The 20,587-nt window shown below is 34.6% G+C and overlaps 1 protein-coding gene across 1 annotated transcript; it reads left to right on the top strand.

Annotated features, from left to right (window-relative positions):
- Nucleotides 1-10,476: 10,476 nt before the first annotated feature.
- Nucleotides 10,477-18,145, top strand: LOC126857224 (enhancer of split mgamma protein-like). The gene is made up of 5 exons (XM_050606437.1): nt 10,477-10,610; nt 11,395-11,490; nt 12,466-12,555; nt 15,566-15,838; nt 17,361-18,145. The coding sequence occupies exons 2-5, from the start codon at nt 11,437-11,439 to the stop codon at nt 17,793-17,795; spliced, it is 852 nt and encodes a 283-aa protein (XP_050462394.1). The 5' UTR covers nt 10,477-10,610; nt 11,395-11,436; the 3' UTR covers nt 17,796-18,145.
- The last annotated feature ends 2,442 nt before the right edge of the window (nt 18,146-20,587 follow it).

The following is a 20,587-nucleotide window of genomic DNA, read 5'->3' as shown; positions in this document are numbered from 1 at the left end:
ATTTGAGTTTAATCAATAACAATTAACACACAAATGTGTTAAATATCTAACAAAATATCTAACAAAAATTTTAACCGGCATATTTTTTAAATTTTCCTAAAGTGCGATTATCCGAGATCTCTTTTTTATATATAATGAAAAATCTCTCTCTCTCTCTCTTAGATTTTTTATACAGACATTTATTATTTATAACGTGTATAGTATCGTTAAAAAAATCCTATAATGAAAACAGTTATTAATTGTCAGACAAGCATTACATTCTATTATAATATAATATATCGTGTATAAAAAATAATGTAGATATATCTCTGGACCTGAAATCACAAGTGTAGAAGAAACAGAAATGAGCGCGCAGTTTTCTCGCTAAAATTGGAGTCGCATTGGTCCCGCATCCAGAGGTTAATCTTCATATACATGCGTCGTATATCCGAGGTAATTTACCCGCTTCATTTCTTATCGCGTGCCCATTACGTGCGTGTCGCAGATTGCACGCGAGCGCATCATAGCCGATCCGAATCGCGGATGCGAGAGGCGTATGTGCGTATGTACATACACGCACGCGGACGATGTCGTCGTTAACGTTGACGCATATCACGAGGCGCTACCAAAGGGGTTGAGAGACTATCGCGTCTCCAAGGAGCTTTCTGCGAATGCACGAGCGGCAGCGGGACGTCTTTGTCGGGGCGTCGAGATTTCGCCGGAAATGACTGCCGGCGCAGCGGGAGTTGCCACGCAATGTTTGTTTCAGTAATATCCAGGAAACACGCGGGATAAATGGCAGGCCGCAAAAATGACCGAAGCAACATACACTTAGCTTTCCCTCTCATTATATACTTGATGTGTGTGTGTGTGTAGATCAAGTCTCGCCTATGCGTAGAGAATTATCGTTATTATCGGAGTAAATATGTTTTTATTCGTCGCAGGCGACGGAGAAATAAATGATTAACCGAATCGAAGAATTATAATCGAGATTAAATGTCAAATCGCAGGGAACAAATTTGATGACATTAATTTAAATCCTTCACATTTTCAGCGATTCTCCGCATTAACGGGACAGCTGCGGTGTCGCGCATAATTATACTTATGTAACTACACGTATATGAGAGTCCGAATTATATAATAAAATCCCGTTTACTTCAAAACCAAAGTGTTCAAAAAGTTTTATCATCGATCAAATTCTGGCTTCAAGAAGATAATGTATCATCGTGTATGAAAAAGATATCTTGTATATTCCAATTAAAACATATCCAGTTTTTTTTTTATCAGAATATTTTCGCAGAGGATATCACGTACAATTCTCTCGCGGCGTGAATGATTCATCCGAGAATGATCGGGAGCGAGCCGTGTAAATTCGCTTTTAAGCGAGCCATTCATCGATGCAGCTGATCGATCCGGCCGAATCGCGCATTCTTAAACGGCGCGCCAATTCCGCAATAATCGAATGACTCCATCGTCGGGCCCGGCCGCCGTTGCGGAATCCCTTTCCCCTTCCCCCCCCTCCCCGCGCTCCTCGACGCCCGCCGCCCTTGCCCCTCCCCGCTACCTGCTATCGGTTTTCCGTTGGCCGGAGAGAAGCCGGAGCGAAATTCCCACGATCGCGTAGCACCTGCGCTCATTCAAACCGCGATAGACGCTCATGAATATTTATCGGGCAACAATGAGACAGGATTTAGTCGAGGAGAGGACACGGCTTATATCCCGGGGCCGTATCGACACTCTTCCTCCCCCCGCGTTCCACCCGCTGCGCCGGTCCCTCTGACATTTCGTGTGGCGGCTCGTGCGTATTATTCATTCACGAGCGTGGCTCTCATTGCGCCGTCAACTGTGTCCATCGTACGCTTTGATTTCCAATATATATATATAACCCAATATATATAATATATATAATTTTATAAAAATATAAAAATTTTAGATCTTATAATTTTATAAAAGTTAATAGAAAATTTTCAATTACTTTCTTATGGTTTCAAGGCACTAAACTTTAATTCAAGATGATTAACAAAAATTTATAATTTAATTAATTTTTAATAATAAATGATTATTTTTATTTTATTATTATTATTATTATTATAAATTATTTATATTTCATTTTATTATTGAATATTTAAATAATAATTATAAATAAATTATATATCTATATCTATATAATTAATACCCACATCTATTTATATGTATGTATATATAATTTATTTAAAATGAGTAATTACATAAAATTTTATTGAATAGAATTTTATGTCATATTTTTATTAGAATATAAGAGAAAAAAAAATAAATGCAAGATAGAATTTGTCTAATTGTAACATAAGGATATTCGTGAATGAAAAGGGTGGAGAGAGAATTTGTCCGGCCCCGGGGCGAGCTTAATCGGGGAGGTAGCGACCGGGGGGTCCCTCCATTCACGAAAGAGGAATACGATTGCACGTGTTTTACGGCGCGTTACGATACTCTGGCGGCGGATACGAGACGCTCCGGACGACGCGGCCGGACCGGAAATTGAAATTTTGCGTGAGGGTATGCAGCGTGGCGGGATAAAACGCCGAACTGCTCCCACGGATGCTCGGGATTCGTGGCGAGCGCGGTCGCGAGTATCAAAATTATGCACGAAACTCGAAGGCGAAATAATGACGGACGGAAGAAGAGAAAAATCCCTGAATGTCCCCGGAACGCATCTTTCTTTCGCGTTATTGCTGTTGCCACACCATCGCGCGACCTTTCATCCACTACAGATGTTTATCACGTGTTTATTATTATTTATTTATTCTCAGCGCGCAAGGAGAATTGTGTGTAAATCAATGTATAATCGTATATCAGAAACACGTAAGGCGATTAGTTGTGGGAATAGGAAATGTTATTGTTGCTGCTTTAACATTTCCCGCATTGCATATAATAAGAAACGTTCTTTTTATGTTATTAATTGTAAGTTGTGTTAATATAAACATTTAATATGTTACTGAATTTATCTGTTTTTAACAAACACGCATCGGCGTGTATATTTTTTCTCTTTCCTGCGTGTGCATATCTTTTCAAATCAGTTGAGAGGAAAAAAGATCTTTGAAACTCGATTTAAAAAAATGAGAGCAATTTCTCTTATACATACACACACACAAAATGTGTATGTACGTGTTTATCGCTGCACAAAAAGAACATATATTTACATTAGCGCGTTCGATTAGCCGATCCTTAATTAAGACAGAAAATTAATAGATAAGGTCAGTGCATTTAATTATAATAATATTTGGGCAACTTAATGCGCGCAATGCACGTTAATACGTTCGTTCACTTTCTCCCAAGAGCTTTAATTATCGAAAGCTACCACATAAGAAACGTAGCAATTTTTAATGCAGATCCCTTATCTCATCATTTGCATTCAGATCACGTGTCGATTAAATCTGTGGACGACAAACACGATACATTAAATTAATAATTTTCATTTTGTTTTTATAAATCTCGTTTATTATTCGTTAAATATTCCCATTAGAAGTGCAAATGCTCTTTAATTTTGAATTAATATTTATTTTTATTGTTAAATATCTGCGAAAACAAGACACATTTATAGGATAGAAAAAATATTTAAGTACTTCTCTGATAATAGTGATAAGAATCTTGATTATCGTGATTATTAAGAAGTCAAGTTACAGGAACTATTAATTAATATTTCGTCTTCATCCGGAATCTGTCAAAAAAAAAAAAAATTCGAATATTACTTCCATCCAGTAAATATTGCATTTTGACAAATATTGCCTCCCATGTTTTATAATCTCTGCGATATTAATTATAACTGTATCTTTATTATTGGAAAAAAACACAGAACAATTTTTCATGATCTCTAATTTATTTTCGAGAGGAGAAATTTATTTATGATTTTATTTATAATTTTATTCTACATATTTCGTACATATGTATACTTTGTCCATTCCTTTTTGTGTTCTCCATATCCTGTGTGTACATAAAAAATTCTATATATAATTCTCTTTCCTGTGTGAATTAGTAGATCCTTTAAACTTGATAAATATGATTTATTAGGATTGTTTCGTTCATAATTTAAATATGACAATCATATTCAAAATATGACACTGCAAATCATTTTCTGTTATCACAATTAATGATATACATTTCATGACGTCGAGCTGTTTGACACTTACGATCTCGATATACTCGTGACGTCCAGAAAAATTCGACGGCCTTTCGGAGGGAACTAGACGCGCGTGCTTGGCGCGGCACGCACACGCGTGCACGCGAGTCATGGCGTCGCGCACAGCCCGGAAAATAGGAGGGAGTAGGTGCCGAAGAGTAATGCGGTCGCGCGAGGGATGAGGAGAGAAGGGGGGGAGGGGGGGGACAGAGAGCCCCGATGGTGGCGGCGACGGGAAGGGGAAGCAGGAGGGGAAGCGAGCAAAAGGGGGCCCCTTCGTCGGAGGCTACCGTGAGAACGAGGCGAGGCATCGCGTCCCACACGGACCCTTCAGCCGGCACGGGGCCCGACGGAGACCGCAACAGTGCGGGCCCCGAGGAGCCGGGGGCCCGCCGCCCGGGCCCGTGCTCGTGACAGAGACAACGACAGGCGCGAGCCTCACACGCGACTCGCACACGTCCGAGCCGCCCGAGCCGTGAACACAAACCGCGTTTTTTTCATCCTCGGCGCTACCTCCCTCCCTCCCTCCCTCCTCCTCCACCTCCTCGTCATTCTCTTCCTCTTCTTCTTCTTTATCCTTCTTTTCCGCCGCCTCTTCTTGCCGCTGTTGTTCCCGCGCCATCGGTCTCCTTCTCGTGTTTCCGTCTCTTTTTCCCGAGACTCCGCTGATCCCGCTCGCTCGCGGTGACTTCGCACTTCTGTCTTGTTTTTTTATTACGGTAAGTTTACCTCGCAGGGGTTTCGCGATTTTTTATTCCGCTATATTGGAAGATATAAGAAAACGAAGTTCGGTTTCGCAGAGATCTATTCATTAGAGACTTTTACAATATTTCTGAGCTTTTTTTTAATGTTATATTATATATTTAGATAGTTAAATATATTTAATTTATTCAGATATTTTTGAATGATGAGAGAAAGGAAAAGCAAACTGCTAATTAAATGTATAAATTTAATATTTTTTTTTAAACAGCAAAAATACATTGAATCATCAGATTATATAACATATATACAAATTGAGAAAAATTAAGGAACACAAATATTATGATGAATTTCAAGATATATTTGATATATTAAAAATAATTTTCTAAAAAACGAAGCAAATTCAATAACATGCAAATTCAATAATAATAAAATCTTTCAAATCAAATGAGACAAATAAAATTATATTTTTTATATATATATGTATTTGTCAAAATTATACAGCTGATACGTGAATGCTTATTTGGCACATAACTTCCTTCTTGGCCAACTTTCGCCAATACTTTGTTTTCATCTCTCAACACTTCTCTTATCCAACGGAATATCTCGCTCTCTTGTAAGTAACGCTTGTCTGTTTTACCTTTTGACCGGCTTTCACGACGACTTTTGGTCTTCGGCTGAAGATTTGCAAACGCGCCCATGCGTTTTCGAAACCTTTTCACTTTCTCCATCCGCCTCGTTCCTCGCCCTTTTCGCCGCCTCGACGCTTTATCACGGGCGAGAAAGGGTGCCGATGCCATGCATCGTTCGTGCCGCAAAGCATCATGCGGGGTCCTGGCCTCGCCAATCAACCGTAATAAACTTAAAAAAAAAAGAAAGAAATAAATAAAAGAGAAAGAGGGAGGCAAAGCGAGCCACCTCTTTTTACGTGCACGCGAAGAAGATCGCGGCTGTGCGCGAATAATAATCGGCGATCGTAAACGGCGAACGCGGCGAGGAACGGACGAGGGTGCATCGCAAGTTTGCACCACGTGCGTGGGAAATGAGGCTGAGAAAGGCGCGGCGGAAGCATCGTGGAAGCCGATTTCGCCGGGCAGCGGATAATCACTCGTAATTTCGGAAAGACCAAGAGAGTATTATGGGAAAGAAGTTTGTGTATCTGCTTCATTTGCCGAGAGCCGTAATTATTGCGTGCAACGAGAGCTTTGTTCCTTTCGAGAATGCATCGTGTCTCAAAGAATGTTTATGCGTACTGTAAATAAAATTGACTGGAACTTCGGACAAAGTGTCTGCATCTTTCTCGCGGACAAAGTGCGGTCCGAATTTTCAGATAAAATTTTAGAAACTTTCAGAAGTTCAGGAGACTTTTTACGACTCTGATGATTAAGATAGATTGTCTGAAATTTCTTTCAGATATCCAGATCAGAAAATTCAGACAAAAATATATATATATATATATATACATATATGGATTGTGTGCTTTCTATAAAGCGTTTCAGATATTATTATTATCTTTTTTTATCTAAAGATTACTTTATTTATTTAAAACTAAATTCAATATTGTGTATTATTATATTATATATATTATATATATTATATATTTTATATTATATATATTATATATATATATACAATAATTGAATAAATTCAATTAAGTAAATAAAATAATAAAATTAAATAAAATAAAATAATAATAAAATTAAATAAAATAAAATAGTAAAATAAAATAAAATAAAATAATAAAATAAAATTAAATTATTAAATAAAATTATATATGTATATATATAGTGAAAGAAAAGATGGTCCTGGAAAAGATTAATCTACATCGGATACGATGATACGTCTACTATATACTGTTCGAAGAAGCTCTTGGGCTTCAGAGCCCGCGCGCGGAAGTTTTTATTTATTCCTCCTCATCGATCATCGCGCTTCGTGTTCGTCGCACGAGTCTCACAGTTCTCGTGTGTCTGTCGGTCTACTGACAAGGGAGAAAGGGAGGAAGAAGGAGAGAGAGAGAGAGAGAGAGCTGTTGGTCGGTTGGAATACCAGGAAGGAAAACAATAATTAGTTGATGTCACCCGACGTTGGAACCGCCCGTGCAATATCGTCGGGTCGTTATCGGACGGCGGTTATCGCTTGTGCCGTATCGCGGGCCCGCTACGCGAAGCGTGCGAATGTTTACGAGCAGTGTCGGATTTTAATACGTCGGTGGCGTCAATGAAAGCACACCGAAGAGACGAACGCGTCTCGTCTACACGTCTCGTGAATGACAGCACCGGATACAATCCGTACACATTAACTATCGCTCTGTGTCGTAGAAGGAAACAGATCGATGATCATACGTCTTAAGGGGCAAAGACATGTGAGGCACAGCGGCAATGTAATAGAATTGAAAATTAATTTAAATTATTTTAATATATATATAATAATAATTTATTATCCATTGTATGCGTGTATTAGTGTATCTCGTAACGATTTACGCGATATTGTTCATAAAAATTAAAGTATTGCCGAATCGATAATTTTTAAATTACTTTTAATAATTAATTAATATTGCTTTAATAATTAATTAAATAATAAAAATTAATGCGCATGCCGGCTAGTATCTTTGATATTTCCACCTTTCAATATCGGTTGAACACATGGCTTCGAAAAGTTTCACGACATACTTCGACGTGTCAAGTATATTCGTTTATCTGTAACAGAAACTCTTCTATTCAAGAGAAAGCTCTTCTAAGCGCCACCGTGAAGCTAATCGTCCAATGTAATCCAGAACATGACGACGGTCGTCTTTATAAAAATTCCCCGTTGACATGAGCGACAAGGCAAGTTCCAGAAGGAAGAGCGCCAAGTGCAAATGCAGTCGGTGTGTCTGCAATGTTCCCGAGCATCTGGCGCAGTTCCAATACACATAGATAACCGTAATGAGTTTCCGCTTATCATCTTGAGTGAGGCCGCCGAAATCCTGAGGACGTGACGCGTCCTCTTGAAACTTCAACAATGGTGCCTTTTCAACGTCGACGAGGTGGAACGTCACACGGCGCAAAACGATCGACGTTCATCAATGAGATATTATTTATAATTACTGATTACAAAGCGTCACAAGTGTGATAAAGTATCGTTACAAGAGAGCACCGATTTTAAATAAATTATCTCGAGTGTCTGGAATCTTTTTATAAATCTATATTTCGTTTTCTTTTTTATAATCCTTAATTTTATTTAAATAATTTTCCGCTTAGTTTACATTTTTCTATTATTGTTTTATTGAGTTTTACCAATACTTAAATGTACTGATATATTATAAATATCGATTTTAAATAATTTATTTCGAGTGTTTGAATTTTTTTTATAAATCTATTTTTTCGTTTTTTTTTTTTAATAATTCTTAATTTTATTTAAATAATCTTCCGGTTATTTTACATTTTTTTATTATTATTTTACTGATTTTTACGAATACTTAAATATACTGATATATTATATATACCAATTTTAAATAATTTATCTCGAGTATCTGGAATCTTTTTATAAATCTATATTTCGTTTTCTTTTTTATAATCCTTAATTTTATTTAAATAATTTTCCGCTTAGTTTACATTTTTCTATTATTGTTTTATTGAGTTTTACCAATACTTAAATGTACTGATATATTATAAATATCGATTTTAAATAATTTATTTCGAGTGTTTGAATTTTTTTTATAAATCTATTTTTTCGTTTTTTTTTTTTAATAATTCTTAATTTTATTTAAATAATCTTCCGGTTATTTTACATTTTTTTATTATTATTTTACTGATTTTTACGAATACTTAAATATACTGATATATTATATATACCAATTTTAAATAATTTATCTCGAGTATCTGGAATCTTTTTATAAATCTATATTTCGTTTTCTTTTTTATAATCCTTAATTTTATTTAAATTAATAATTTTCCGCTTATTTTACATTTTTCTATTATTATTTTACTGATTTTTATCAATATTTAAACATACTGATATATTTTTCTCGCGAGTACTAATCGATTAATTATTATTAGCGCGATTTAAATTCCAGTTCTGTTCCTCGATATATTCTGAATAAGGGTGGATATTTTTTGCAGAATAAAACCGGTTGTTTTCATAGCCACATTAAGTGTTAGATGCTAATAAAAAGACCATTACGACGGGCTTTTATAATTTTATAATTTAGGCGATCATTTCAGAGTCGCAAGATATAATTATAGCCAGCGATTCATTCGAAATTCGTGTTATCATCGCAAGTGTGTATTTACAATTTTTGCCGCATATATGATGTTTACGACGGCGGTTTATATTAATTAACAGTGTGCGCTGATTGATAAAAAAGATGTGTTATTGTCGATGTGACCGAACGGTGAAGCGAACATGATGCTTGAAAATGATCGAGATACGCTAATTACAGTTCAATATTGAAGTTTTACGAAATTATTATTCAAACTTTATGTTCAGACAATTTAGTACGCGATTACACAGGAGCTCGGGGAAAACTATGCAAGAGAAACTACACATGCAATATGATCGTCATTTCCTTGCGCCATTTCCCTAATTACAATTTACTATGCACAATTTTCTCGCGTCTTCCCTCCGTATTAATAAATTTATAGAAGGATGATTTATGTTAGAGAGATTTTATCAGGAAACAGCAGAGCTTGCAGTCAAAGTATCTATCGGAAGGGAAAAGAAACATTGACGAATGTAACACGACCGCGTTACACAGAAGCGCCAAACGTGCCACGGTTATAATCCCGTCTCATTATCGACGGATATGTGGTAATAGCATTCTGATTGAACGTTGCTTGCTTTCACTGAATGCGATGGCTCGTGTTACCGCGAGTGCATTGCAAACTCCGCACGGTTGCTAATATTTTGCAAACAAATTCGACGCGAGTGTGTGCCGCAGGCGCGTGTGTAAAATTCGTAATACAATCCCATTTGCCACGCACGGTGTTAATTATCGCGTACGGCGTAACTTAAACAGTAATTGCTAACTGTTTTAATTCGTCGTATATCTCCACCGGCCAATAAATCGAAATTAATCAATAAGCGAAAATTGTAAAAAAACAAATATTTCTTTTTTGTGATTTATTATACGAAGGATTATAATATGACAATTTTTTTTTTTTTTTTCAAATTGAGATTTAAATATATACGGGAAAAAAAGTTTTAACTTTTTGTGGTAAAATTTGACAGGATTGATTTGGCAATATTGATTTTAATTATTGTAAAATGCTGGAAGCGGCGTGTGTGTTTTGTCAGCCCGTATATATCGGCTGCGCGCTTGTGTGAGTGAGTGCAACACCGTGAAGCATTTGGAGCGACCTTCCTATCCAAAGTAGCTTCTCCGGAGGGTTCCAAGCTGGGTGAGGGTAGCCTGTGTCGGAATGGCAGCGAAGAGCAATCGAGTCAGTTGGTGTAGAGACTCCACCAAGTGCACCCGCCTCTGTGTCTAATGTCAGCCCGTCTCGACCTGTCAATTCGCTCGGCGTGCCGTCGGAATACACACGTTATCTATTTTATTCATTTAAATCTTGATACGTGAAATGTAAAATGTCACGGCGAGACGCCGTGAGACAGATCGCCTCGTGTTGCAATTGGACTGTTTGAGGAAAATTGACGAGACACGTCAACGTGCTGGCATTGCTCCTGTGTGTTATTAATTATTCTCTATAGATTTTATTCGGTAGGGTCTTCAAATGTAATTTTTGACATTCTAAATGGCAATTATTACAGACTGCTGTTGGAATTGCCAGCTTTAACAAAGGTACATTTTTTACTTTATTTTTTTTTCTCTTTTTTTTTGTATATTATTTGTATAAATTTTTCTCTGTGTGTTATACCTTTCGTATAAAATTATTTATCTTGGAGCAATTATCTTTACCTTTAAAACACTAATTCCTAAGCACAAAATTTCTAAAAGAGCGATTAGTTTTGTATCAATTATAATATTAATTTGAGAGACGAATATTTTGTACGGTCAAAGTGTGAATGTCAATTTCCAAGCGTCGGCTCTCGAATTTATTTGATGACTTTCTAAATTGCACCGGCTGATCGTTCGGTGCCTTGCCAATGACGTTTATGTATTTTATTCATCAAAAGTTTATTGGCTGTTGGCAAAATAAATTTTTTATCATATATTTTATCGCGGCAGATATCCGGTTTAACTAGATACAGTTAACTTCTCCGATGAGAGAGATTCTAACTGTTATATTTTACTTTCAGATATTTTACATTATCTATTTCCGTATTAATTAATCGTTTATATAAATTGCTTGTTAAAAAGAAAACAGAACACGGAATTTATTGTAGAAGATATTATTTATATTGTATTTATTCTTTATTACTTATTATACAGATAAAGGAGATGTTTGTTATATATTTTCATTTCTTTATTATCTTTGACAATATTTGTATTTATAAATTATTTTATGTCTATTGCATAATTAGCATTTATAACTAGTCTTATTTTGTGTATTTATATCGAAGAGCTTTCTCTTTTTTATATCTTATTCAATTGTATTTATTATTGTTAATTTCTTCTTTTGCAGTTTTTTATTTACTTTCTGCATCTATATCTTCCCCCACCTGCAATGATGTCGTACGATTATCCTCATCCAGTCTCGAGAACATATCAATACAAAAAGGTATCGCAATTAATACAGAGCTTGAATAATTATCTGTGAAAAATACAAATTTTTCTCTTCGTATAACGTGAATTAAAAAATTATACTTACGCATAATTACACGCGGTTTAAGAAAGTTGATATTTATTTACATATGTAGCTCACGAGTGATTGCGTAACGAGTCTGCGTAGCCGCGTACCACGCACGTCAATCCGAGCTGAAGTTCGCATTCATTAATTGCCGGTGATATACAGAATTTCTTTTTTTTTTTTTTTTGTTAACGGTAGACGATTATTTATCGATGCGGTTTGGTGACTGGTAATTAACTTTGTGTTATGTGGTAACATCGATACATTGATAGAGATAAAATTGCAAAGTTTTAGATGTATGCAAAGAGCATACATAATAATTTATACATTCTTTTACGATTTTATTTCTTGCGATACTCGGCATTCGACAAATCGATAGCCACGCATTTGACATATAATTGACAAATTGTCCTTAAATCAGACACGTTTATTTTAGTTCTTGCGCCTTTTCAACGCAATCAAGATTTTATTCATTTTTTTCACTCGACAGCTGACATCGCACCGCATAAATTTGTATTCTTTCTCGCTGCTCAACAACCGATAAGAAATCGATACGGCGATATCAGTCGCTAATTGATGTTAAATCATCGCTATCTTCGCGCGACCAAATAAAGAGATTTTATTCGTGACGTGTCACTGTTCATTATAAATCGAGGATTTTTTTCGTCAATTAATACGAAAAATAATAAAAAAAATTCCTCTGCGTTTCTCACTTAAGTATATTCCTGACACTTTGATATTCAATTTCCGCTTTCGTGTCTCGACTACATAGTAGTTAATAAGTTGATGATCGAACACACGCGACGAGATATACAAGATCGAGGTGTCAAAGTTTCTGCACGGCCGGTATGCGAAGCAGCTGTTCGCGGAATATTTATTAATAAAATACAACGTGTGTTTAACCAGATAACGAAGCCACTTTTGGAAAGGAAGAGGCGAGCGCGTATAAATCGTTGCCTCGACGAACTTAAGGATCTCATGGTGGACGCTTTACAGGTAAGATTATTGCTTTTTACATTACCAATATAAATGTTTTTCGTTATTTGAAATAGCAATATTAAATGCATATTAATAATTATATGCAATAACAGAATAATGTATAATTATATGCAAAATAAAATTTTCCTCTATTCCGCAATTAAAAAATAAATATAAAATCAAATCAAATTAAATTAAATTAAAATTTAATAAAATTAAAATAAAATTAAATAAAAAATATATGTAGCAATTCTTTTATTCTCAAATATTTTTGAACATCTGTTACGTTAAAACAGTGCTGCCTAAGACAAACTTTTAGACGTGATAATAGGCACACAGCTGTACATATTATGTTTGCAGCTTTTTTGCAAGCAGCCATTAACTTTCGCTCCGCGATCTTCCGTTCGATCTTTCTTTTTTTTTTTCTCGCGATCGAAAGAAATTATTCTTTAACGACTAGAAGAGCGGCAGGAAAAGGGTTTCGGAACGCAAGAATCTCGGATGTCGATACGTAGCCCTGCTTCAGCGAGCACGTGCTATGCTTTTTCTCCCCACACGTCCCGCACGAACCTTCTCTCGCGTTTCTTGCTCGACTCTATTTATGATACCGAGTGCCTCGGTTCGCGCGTCACCACCGCTCCCTGCTGCAATTTTACGGATCGCGCCTAGCAGGAAAGACATTCTCCGGCCGCAACTACGCGTGCAGGCGATTTTACTTTTAAATATATTCTCGGTGAGATATCGTGGGAACCTACCACCCGGTGAACGAGTGTCAACAAAATGATATTCAGTGTGTAGTCGGATGCGGACCGCGTAACGCGCTTTATTGGGCGATACGTAGGTGGAATTTAAATATCTTCAATATCGCCGTTTAATTTTTAATGCGTCCCAACGTCGCCTTCCGCTCGCTATTTTTACATCACACGATTCTCAGCCCACGATTCTGATAACACCGAACGCGATTTGGAGATAAGCGAGAGTGAGAATTATTTATGGGAATGTCGAATATGGGAAATATGTGAAAAATCAGACCTCATTTCAGAAAAGAGTCTTCCTTATCGCAAAATTTAACAAGTAAAAAATTGTGCATATTAAAAACTTGCACATTGCTTTCGCTAATTTAATTTTCTTCTCTATATCAATAAAAATGTCTCATGTAAAAATATTTAGCCCAATATCTCAAAATTTGCAGAAGTTAATCACATCTCTTTTTTTAAAAATTCAAAATTTTATAAAAAAATCAAGTCTTTCACCAATTCTCATTAAATTCAATACCAACCATCTTTTAATGATATTCTATTCATATAAAAATATTTAGCCGGATATCTCAAAATTTGCGAAAGCAGAGAGAGTTAGAGCAACAACGCTCTTTTTTTTTGGAAAAATTCAAAATTTTATAAAAAAATAAACCCTTTTACCGATCCTAGTCAAATTTAATACCAGTATGATACTCTATTCATATAAAAAAAATTAGCCCGATATTTCAAAATTTACGAAAGTTAGAGCAAGTCTTTTTTGCGCACATACACACATACGGACATTTTGTAAAATTGTGATTTCTCGACATTCTGAAATACATTGGCATGAAAACAAAGCTTCCTTTATGAAGAAACAAAATTTGTTTACAAAATATTTGCAAAATATTATTATACATTTAAAGCAATTCATATATGATTTTGTTTTTGCTTATTCCTCTTCCTCTGCGTGATGATTTACAGCACTATTCTCGTCGGCATTAAATTTAATATCAAAATTAAAATTCCAAATTCAACAGTTCACATTTAGCGTCGAAGATGCGAGGTGAGAATACACGGTGTTCGGATTTTGAGAAATAATTCTGCCTCAAACATCGACGCTCCTTTATGCGCAAACGCATAAAGGAGCGCGTAAAGGAGCTTCATAACGCGTTTCCTGTACGTCACTAACTTATCCTCTACAATGTGCTTCGCCATTGATGGTAATTTGTCGATAGCGTCTTTCCGCGCGAAACGATCGCGCGTGAAACTTCCTTCTGCGTCGGCCATCGTTGCCATTGTGCACGTAATTCGCTGAATCAGCGTGAAAGGCATCGTTGATTTCACCATGCTAATTTTCCAACGGCACATTAGCCGGTCCAGTCGGCACGTTTCGTACGGCTTAATGTTCCCCGACCGGATGCTATTCTTCTTCCTCTTCTTCTTCTCGCGCATCGTGGATTGTCGCGGATCGTGGAGCATCGAGCTTCCTCGAGATGGTCAGGCGTCGTCGCGGTTACGATATCCTTTTAATGAGCGTTCTGAATTGCTCGTCTCCCTTTTTCTAATGAGCATCCTCAATCGGATGTGATGACACAAAATAAAGTGCCCCGTAAGCGTCGCGAACCAATAACGACAGCACTTTAGTAGCAATTTCTTCTAGTCCGAAAAACTCGACGTTCTCCTTCTCGCGGAATCGCTTCACTTTGCGCCGATGAGACTAATCTGGGAGAGATAGAAGCGTTAACTTTCCGTAGAGAGGCGCGAAATTATTACGATCAACAAGTCGACGGAGTATGACATTGTGTGCGTTATAGATTTTTCATAATTTAACGAAGTAGCGAAAATGGGATTGATTAAATTATTAATTAAATAAGGATTGATAGAATCAATCAAACTTTTTATATATTTAATTTTTAGGCTTGACTAACTAGTTAAAAAGTTGAGTTGAAAAATTGGAACGTTAATAACTCTTAATTTAACTTAGTTAATTTTGAACTTAAACTAGTTTCTTTAGTAAGTAGCTTTTAACGTAAATTTATTGTTAATTAATTTTTGGCCCTTTAAATTTAACTTAGTTTTAAAAAAAAAAAAAAAATTCACTTACCCAACCCCAGATAAAGGATTAATATTGATTATATCTTTTATGCTTTTGCCCTGATATTACTTTCCTGCATGAGTGGCGGGTAATCATTTCTCTTTATTAATATCACAAATTTTGTTAAGATGCACATTTCATAAATGAAGGAACGAAAGGGATCGATAAATCTGACTAACGCAATGATTATTGGCAGACCGAGGGCGAGAACATCAGCAAGCTGGAGAAGGCTGACATCCTCGAGTTGACGGTGCGTCATCTGCAGAAGCTGCAGGCCTCGCGAAACGCCGGATCGTCGACGACGATTACGAGCGACGAGGATATTTCCGCGGAGAGCCGCTGGCAGTCCGGCTTTGGGCATTGCGCGGCGGAAGCCTGCAGATTTCTCTCGTCGCTTCCAGGTGAAGCCGCGGAAAGGCTGGCGAGACACCTCGCAGCTGGCCTTCAAAGTCGGCAAACAAATTCATCGGTAATTATCGGTTCGATCTGCAATTAGCATGACATATTATAATCGGTCGGAGAGAGCGAAGGGAGGAGAAGAATGATGGGCGGCGTGGCGGGGAGGGGGTTAATGAGGCGAAAGTTTTGCGAAGCGAATATAGCGCTCGCGCGGATATATCTTCCGCAAATTTGCGAGATGAATACCGCTCGCTCTCTCGCGTGAAACTTTTAATGGAGGCACGAATTTCCACGAACAAAGTATTACGCGGCGTAATTTAATGTACGGTCCGGTTTGCCACTGCAATTGTCATTCATGAGGGATATAAAGTAGGCGCCTTGAGTAAGCTTCATCTGCATTGAATTTATGTTAGGTCCCTTGCATAGGCTTACGAGAAAGAATTCGCAACATGCAATTTATCGCAATTATCGTAATTATACTTTGTTGCTACGATTGAAGATTAAAAAAAGGGAAAATTATGCATGCAGTAATAATTCTTATAATTAACATCCAATTAATTATTATTTATGAGTTTTCTCTTACTTTTATTACTTACTTCTTACTGTATATATATATAATATATTTATTAAGCTTTCACTTTGTATATACATATATCTATATATTTTTTTATTTTTTTTTATCTGCATTGTGGATCATTATATAATCAATTATGTTTTGCGCTATTATTATTACCTCTATTATTTCCGCAGTTTTTATCGCTTTTTTTTCATATTTATTATTAATAACTTTGAAATCCTTGTGATTTCGTTTTAGGATGTGTCATATGTCAAAACATTGATAAAAGCATGAAAATTTTATAGACTTCTACTATTTTTTCTGAACATCTGTACAAAACCTGAACACAATTCTTTTAACAGTTTGGAAATTATTCAAGTTTAAAGTTAGTATTGATTCTTAAGAAAAATCGTATTGTAGCATTTATTGACAAATTTGACAAAACAAAAAAAACATTGTCAACAAAATAAAAATTTTCGCATATATTAAGAAATCTCTAATAAATATTTTAGCAAGAACTTGATTTAGATTCTCGTGTAAAAGTTATTTATTAAAAATTGTAGAAAAATATTATCTGTCTCTTTCTCTCTTTCTACAAATTATTCGTTTCTCTATGTTTTTTTTGCGGTTAACTTCAGGAGTTATTCATGGTCAAAAGTTTTTGTCATAAATTAATTGCAATTATTTTTTTTTACGAAGACGTGAAAAATCATATTATTTTATGATATTTAATTTGTTTTATAATCCGGATTTATTTGTTTGATTTTTCAAGCAATATAAATGTACGAAATATGCTTTTTTTTTTAATTTTGACAGTTTTTTGCTACTATTTACAGCCAAAACATCCTTAAAGAAACAAAGAAATTTAAATGATATATTATATTAAAGAAGATGGAATTATATTTCGTACGTTTCTCACGGAACTATACCCAAAAGTAACGACAAAGATATTATCGCGTTCAAGTCGCAGAGATTTATGATCGCGAAGTGTTGACGATCGCCGTAATGACAATAAAAAACTCACTGTTCTCCTCAGCCGAAAGCCAATCTGTTATCGCCTACCCTGGTCAATCTGGATCGCGTCGCCAACGTCGTGGCACCTTGTGGTCCCGTCGCCACCTCCGGTGAAATTGACTCGGCGAGACCTTCCGCAAGCGTGTCGCCAGAGATCAAATCCATGGTCCGCGCTGATAAGACTGTCGACGAGATCGATGACGCGGGCGCGTCGACGACAACCGTTTCCTTCACGCCACGATGTCGGGCCACGATGTCGCTCGTTGAGGCCGATGAGAAATTAACAGTAAATTGCAGCGGCAAACCGAAGAGTCTGAGGGATCGGCGGTCAACGACGACGACGACGACGACGATGAGGAACAAAACGAATGACCCGCAAGACATTAACGCCGATGACGATGAAGAAATCGACGTCGAACGCGTGGACGAGCGCGACCCGATGTGGCGACCGTGGTAGCTGTAATGAGCCGTCGATGAGATGCATTCCCTATTCAGAGACTGTCCCAGAACGTACCGTTATTCATCTCATATATACTTTGACGTTCTCGAAGTTGATTATTTTTTTTTTTGATGAAAATGTTAAGGCGCTGATTATATTTCGGACTTGTAAATGACTGAGAGTGAATAAGCAAACAAAATATATAACAGATGTTTATTATTTACTTAATTGCAGGTTTATATTATTTAAATTTATATTATTTTAACTTAAGGCTTAATTAAAAAGTAGAGAAGTCTGATGTGTGCGTTGCATATTAAAATAATATGTAATATTTTTTAGATTTTGCAGTTAAGAGTTATTGAGAAAAAGAAAAATGGAAAAATATATTATATAGAAATAACAGGGGAAAAGTAAACTTCTATTCAAAATTAAATTCACTTTTTGAAATAATTCATTTAAATCATAATTTTTTAAATCTTACTTTTGATAATTTTAAAAAAAATATATATTTATTATAATTTATAAAAGAAATTCCAATGAATTTTCCCCTTATGTTAAATGCTGGTTGCAATACATGTACATATCACATCTATACCAATAGAAAATGATAAAGGGATCATTGATATTATAACGTATGTAATATTAGTAGTCTTATGTCAATTTTTGTATTACTTTGGTACTTGGCTTTAAATCGTAGATGATAGTATATATTTTTAGAAATTCATATTATTATTTACAAATAGACTTGTGATATATGTTAGCAATTTTTTATTGTTCGAATATTTTAAATGACTGTATGTAAAAAAAATAATCGATCTTTCAATATATTATATATCTGCTACGAACTAAACACACAAAATAATTATTATAATTAATATTTTATATATTCTAATTATATGTTATCTATTACACATTGGTTATACTATAAATTTGTCATTTAAAATTTATCTTTATTATTTTAATGCAAGAAGAATGTTATACATAATTAATTTTAATATATAGTTTTTATTCACATATAATTATATTAGCAAAATATATTGCCGTATAATTGTTTACATTAACTTACACTTTGATAACAAATGTATACTTTGTGCGTGATTACTCTGTGATAGCGGTAAGAATTCAATATTTTATACGGTCTAAACATTTTTTGATAAAACATTTAAATTTAGAAAATAATGTTTTGCATCTGATTTATTAATAAATTATAAACTGTCTAATAAATATATTTGTTTACACATTCAAAATCGATAAACCTATGTGTTTATATAAATATAAACATATAAAATTTTCATATATAAATACATCATTTATTTATATATTATTAATAAATTTGTTAAATGCGCACATGCGCTGTGCTCACATGTCATAAATATTTTGTTAAAAATATTTTTCGTAAAAAAAGAAATTAAAAAAAAATAATACTTCTATATAAATATAATTTAAAAGTTTATTGTATCAATTAATCTTCTTTTCAATTAATTTTAATCAAATTAAAAAAATACTGTTGCAAGAATTGTAAATTGTTTAGTTTTCTGAAAAGTTAAGTTTTTGAGTGCATGATTAAAGATCTTTACATTTCTTCATGATCAGTTGAAATCTCTACATAATAAATCTCTGACCTTTATCGTTTTTGTTTTTTCTTTTTTTTTTGTTTAAATTTTTTTGTTTTTATGAAAGCACTATACTAACGTGTAGGCAAATTCTACATAAAAGCCTAATCAGCTTCAAAAAAAAAGAAGAAAAGTGGAAGATATTTCCGTCGCCATCTATGAAAATGTCTGGTAACTTAAAGAAGAAATGGAAGATATATTTTAATATTCTCTATATTTTAAACGCGGATTATTTTATAACATTTTATATAACACAGTTTATATTTCCATGTAAAATTCTACTTAACATTAATTATAATAATATAATTTTTTATTGTTCTCAGAAGATAATGTTTGCATACTGAATTCTTTCTATGATAAGAAGGACCGCTTGGTATCCCTTAAGATAATATCACTTCAGCTCTGTGCTTATCGTGAGTCGATGCCATTTTATTATTTATTATATTAATTTTGCAAAATGGAAGTGCAAAATAATTTTTTTTTATCAAAAATAATTCTTTAAAATAATAAAATTTATCTTGTATTTTTATATATATGTCAGTCATTTTTTTTCATTACAAAGTTGTCATTATGCTTACCAACAAGCGTCATTACATCGACTGTTAATTATATAAAATGTTTATATATGATTAGAATTTCTAGCTTGTAACATTTTTTACAATCTTAAGATATAAATTATAATTCAATAATTATATAATTTTCTAAAAATTTAATATAATCTTTTTGCATAAAACATATGTATATATTGCTTTTACATTAAAATTTCATTAATATTATATTTAATAATTATATAATTAATTACACTTTTATAATACAAGAAGAGATAATTGATTCTAAGTAAATTATTAAAAATTAAAAAGCTACTTCTTTCCTCCATCAATTTTACAAAAATGAGATTTTTATACGAATATTATTGTTTCATGTAGTTATAAAAAATAAATAATTTTGAATATATTTAACGCTATTGATTTTTTAGGAGGAAACCACGCATTGACCGCACACAGGTAGAAGATACCATGGTGGTTCTAGAGCAGATAAAGAATTTGACGACTGTCGCACCGGATCCTTTCAGCAAGGACACACGGTTTGCCAACAAACGCTATTCCTTGACCATTATTGTGGTCACTAAATCAGAATGGCGACACTTTTGTCGGTTGCCGACGATTCTTATGAAAAAAATAGCGGTATATTTATAAA

The sequence above is a fragment of the Cataglyphis hispanica genome, chromosome 21, assembly GCF_021464435.1.
Source record: "Cataglyphis hispanica isolate Lineage 1 chromosome 21, ULB_Chis1_1.0, whole genome shotgun sequence".
Classification (NCBI taxonomy): Eukaryota; Metazoa; Arthropoda; class Insecta; order Hymenoptera; family Formicidae; genus Cataglyphis; species Cataglyphis hispanica.
This window is presented reverse-complemented; position numbering and strand designations above follow the sequence as displayed.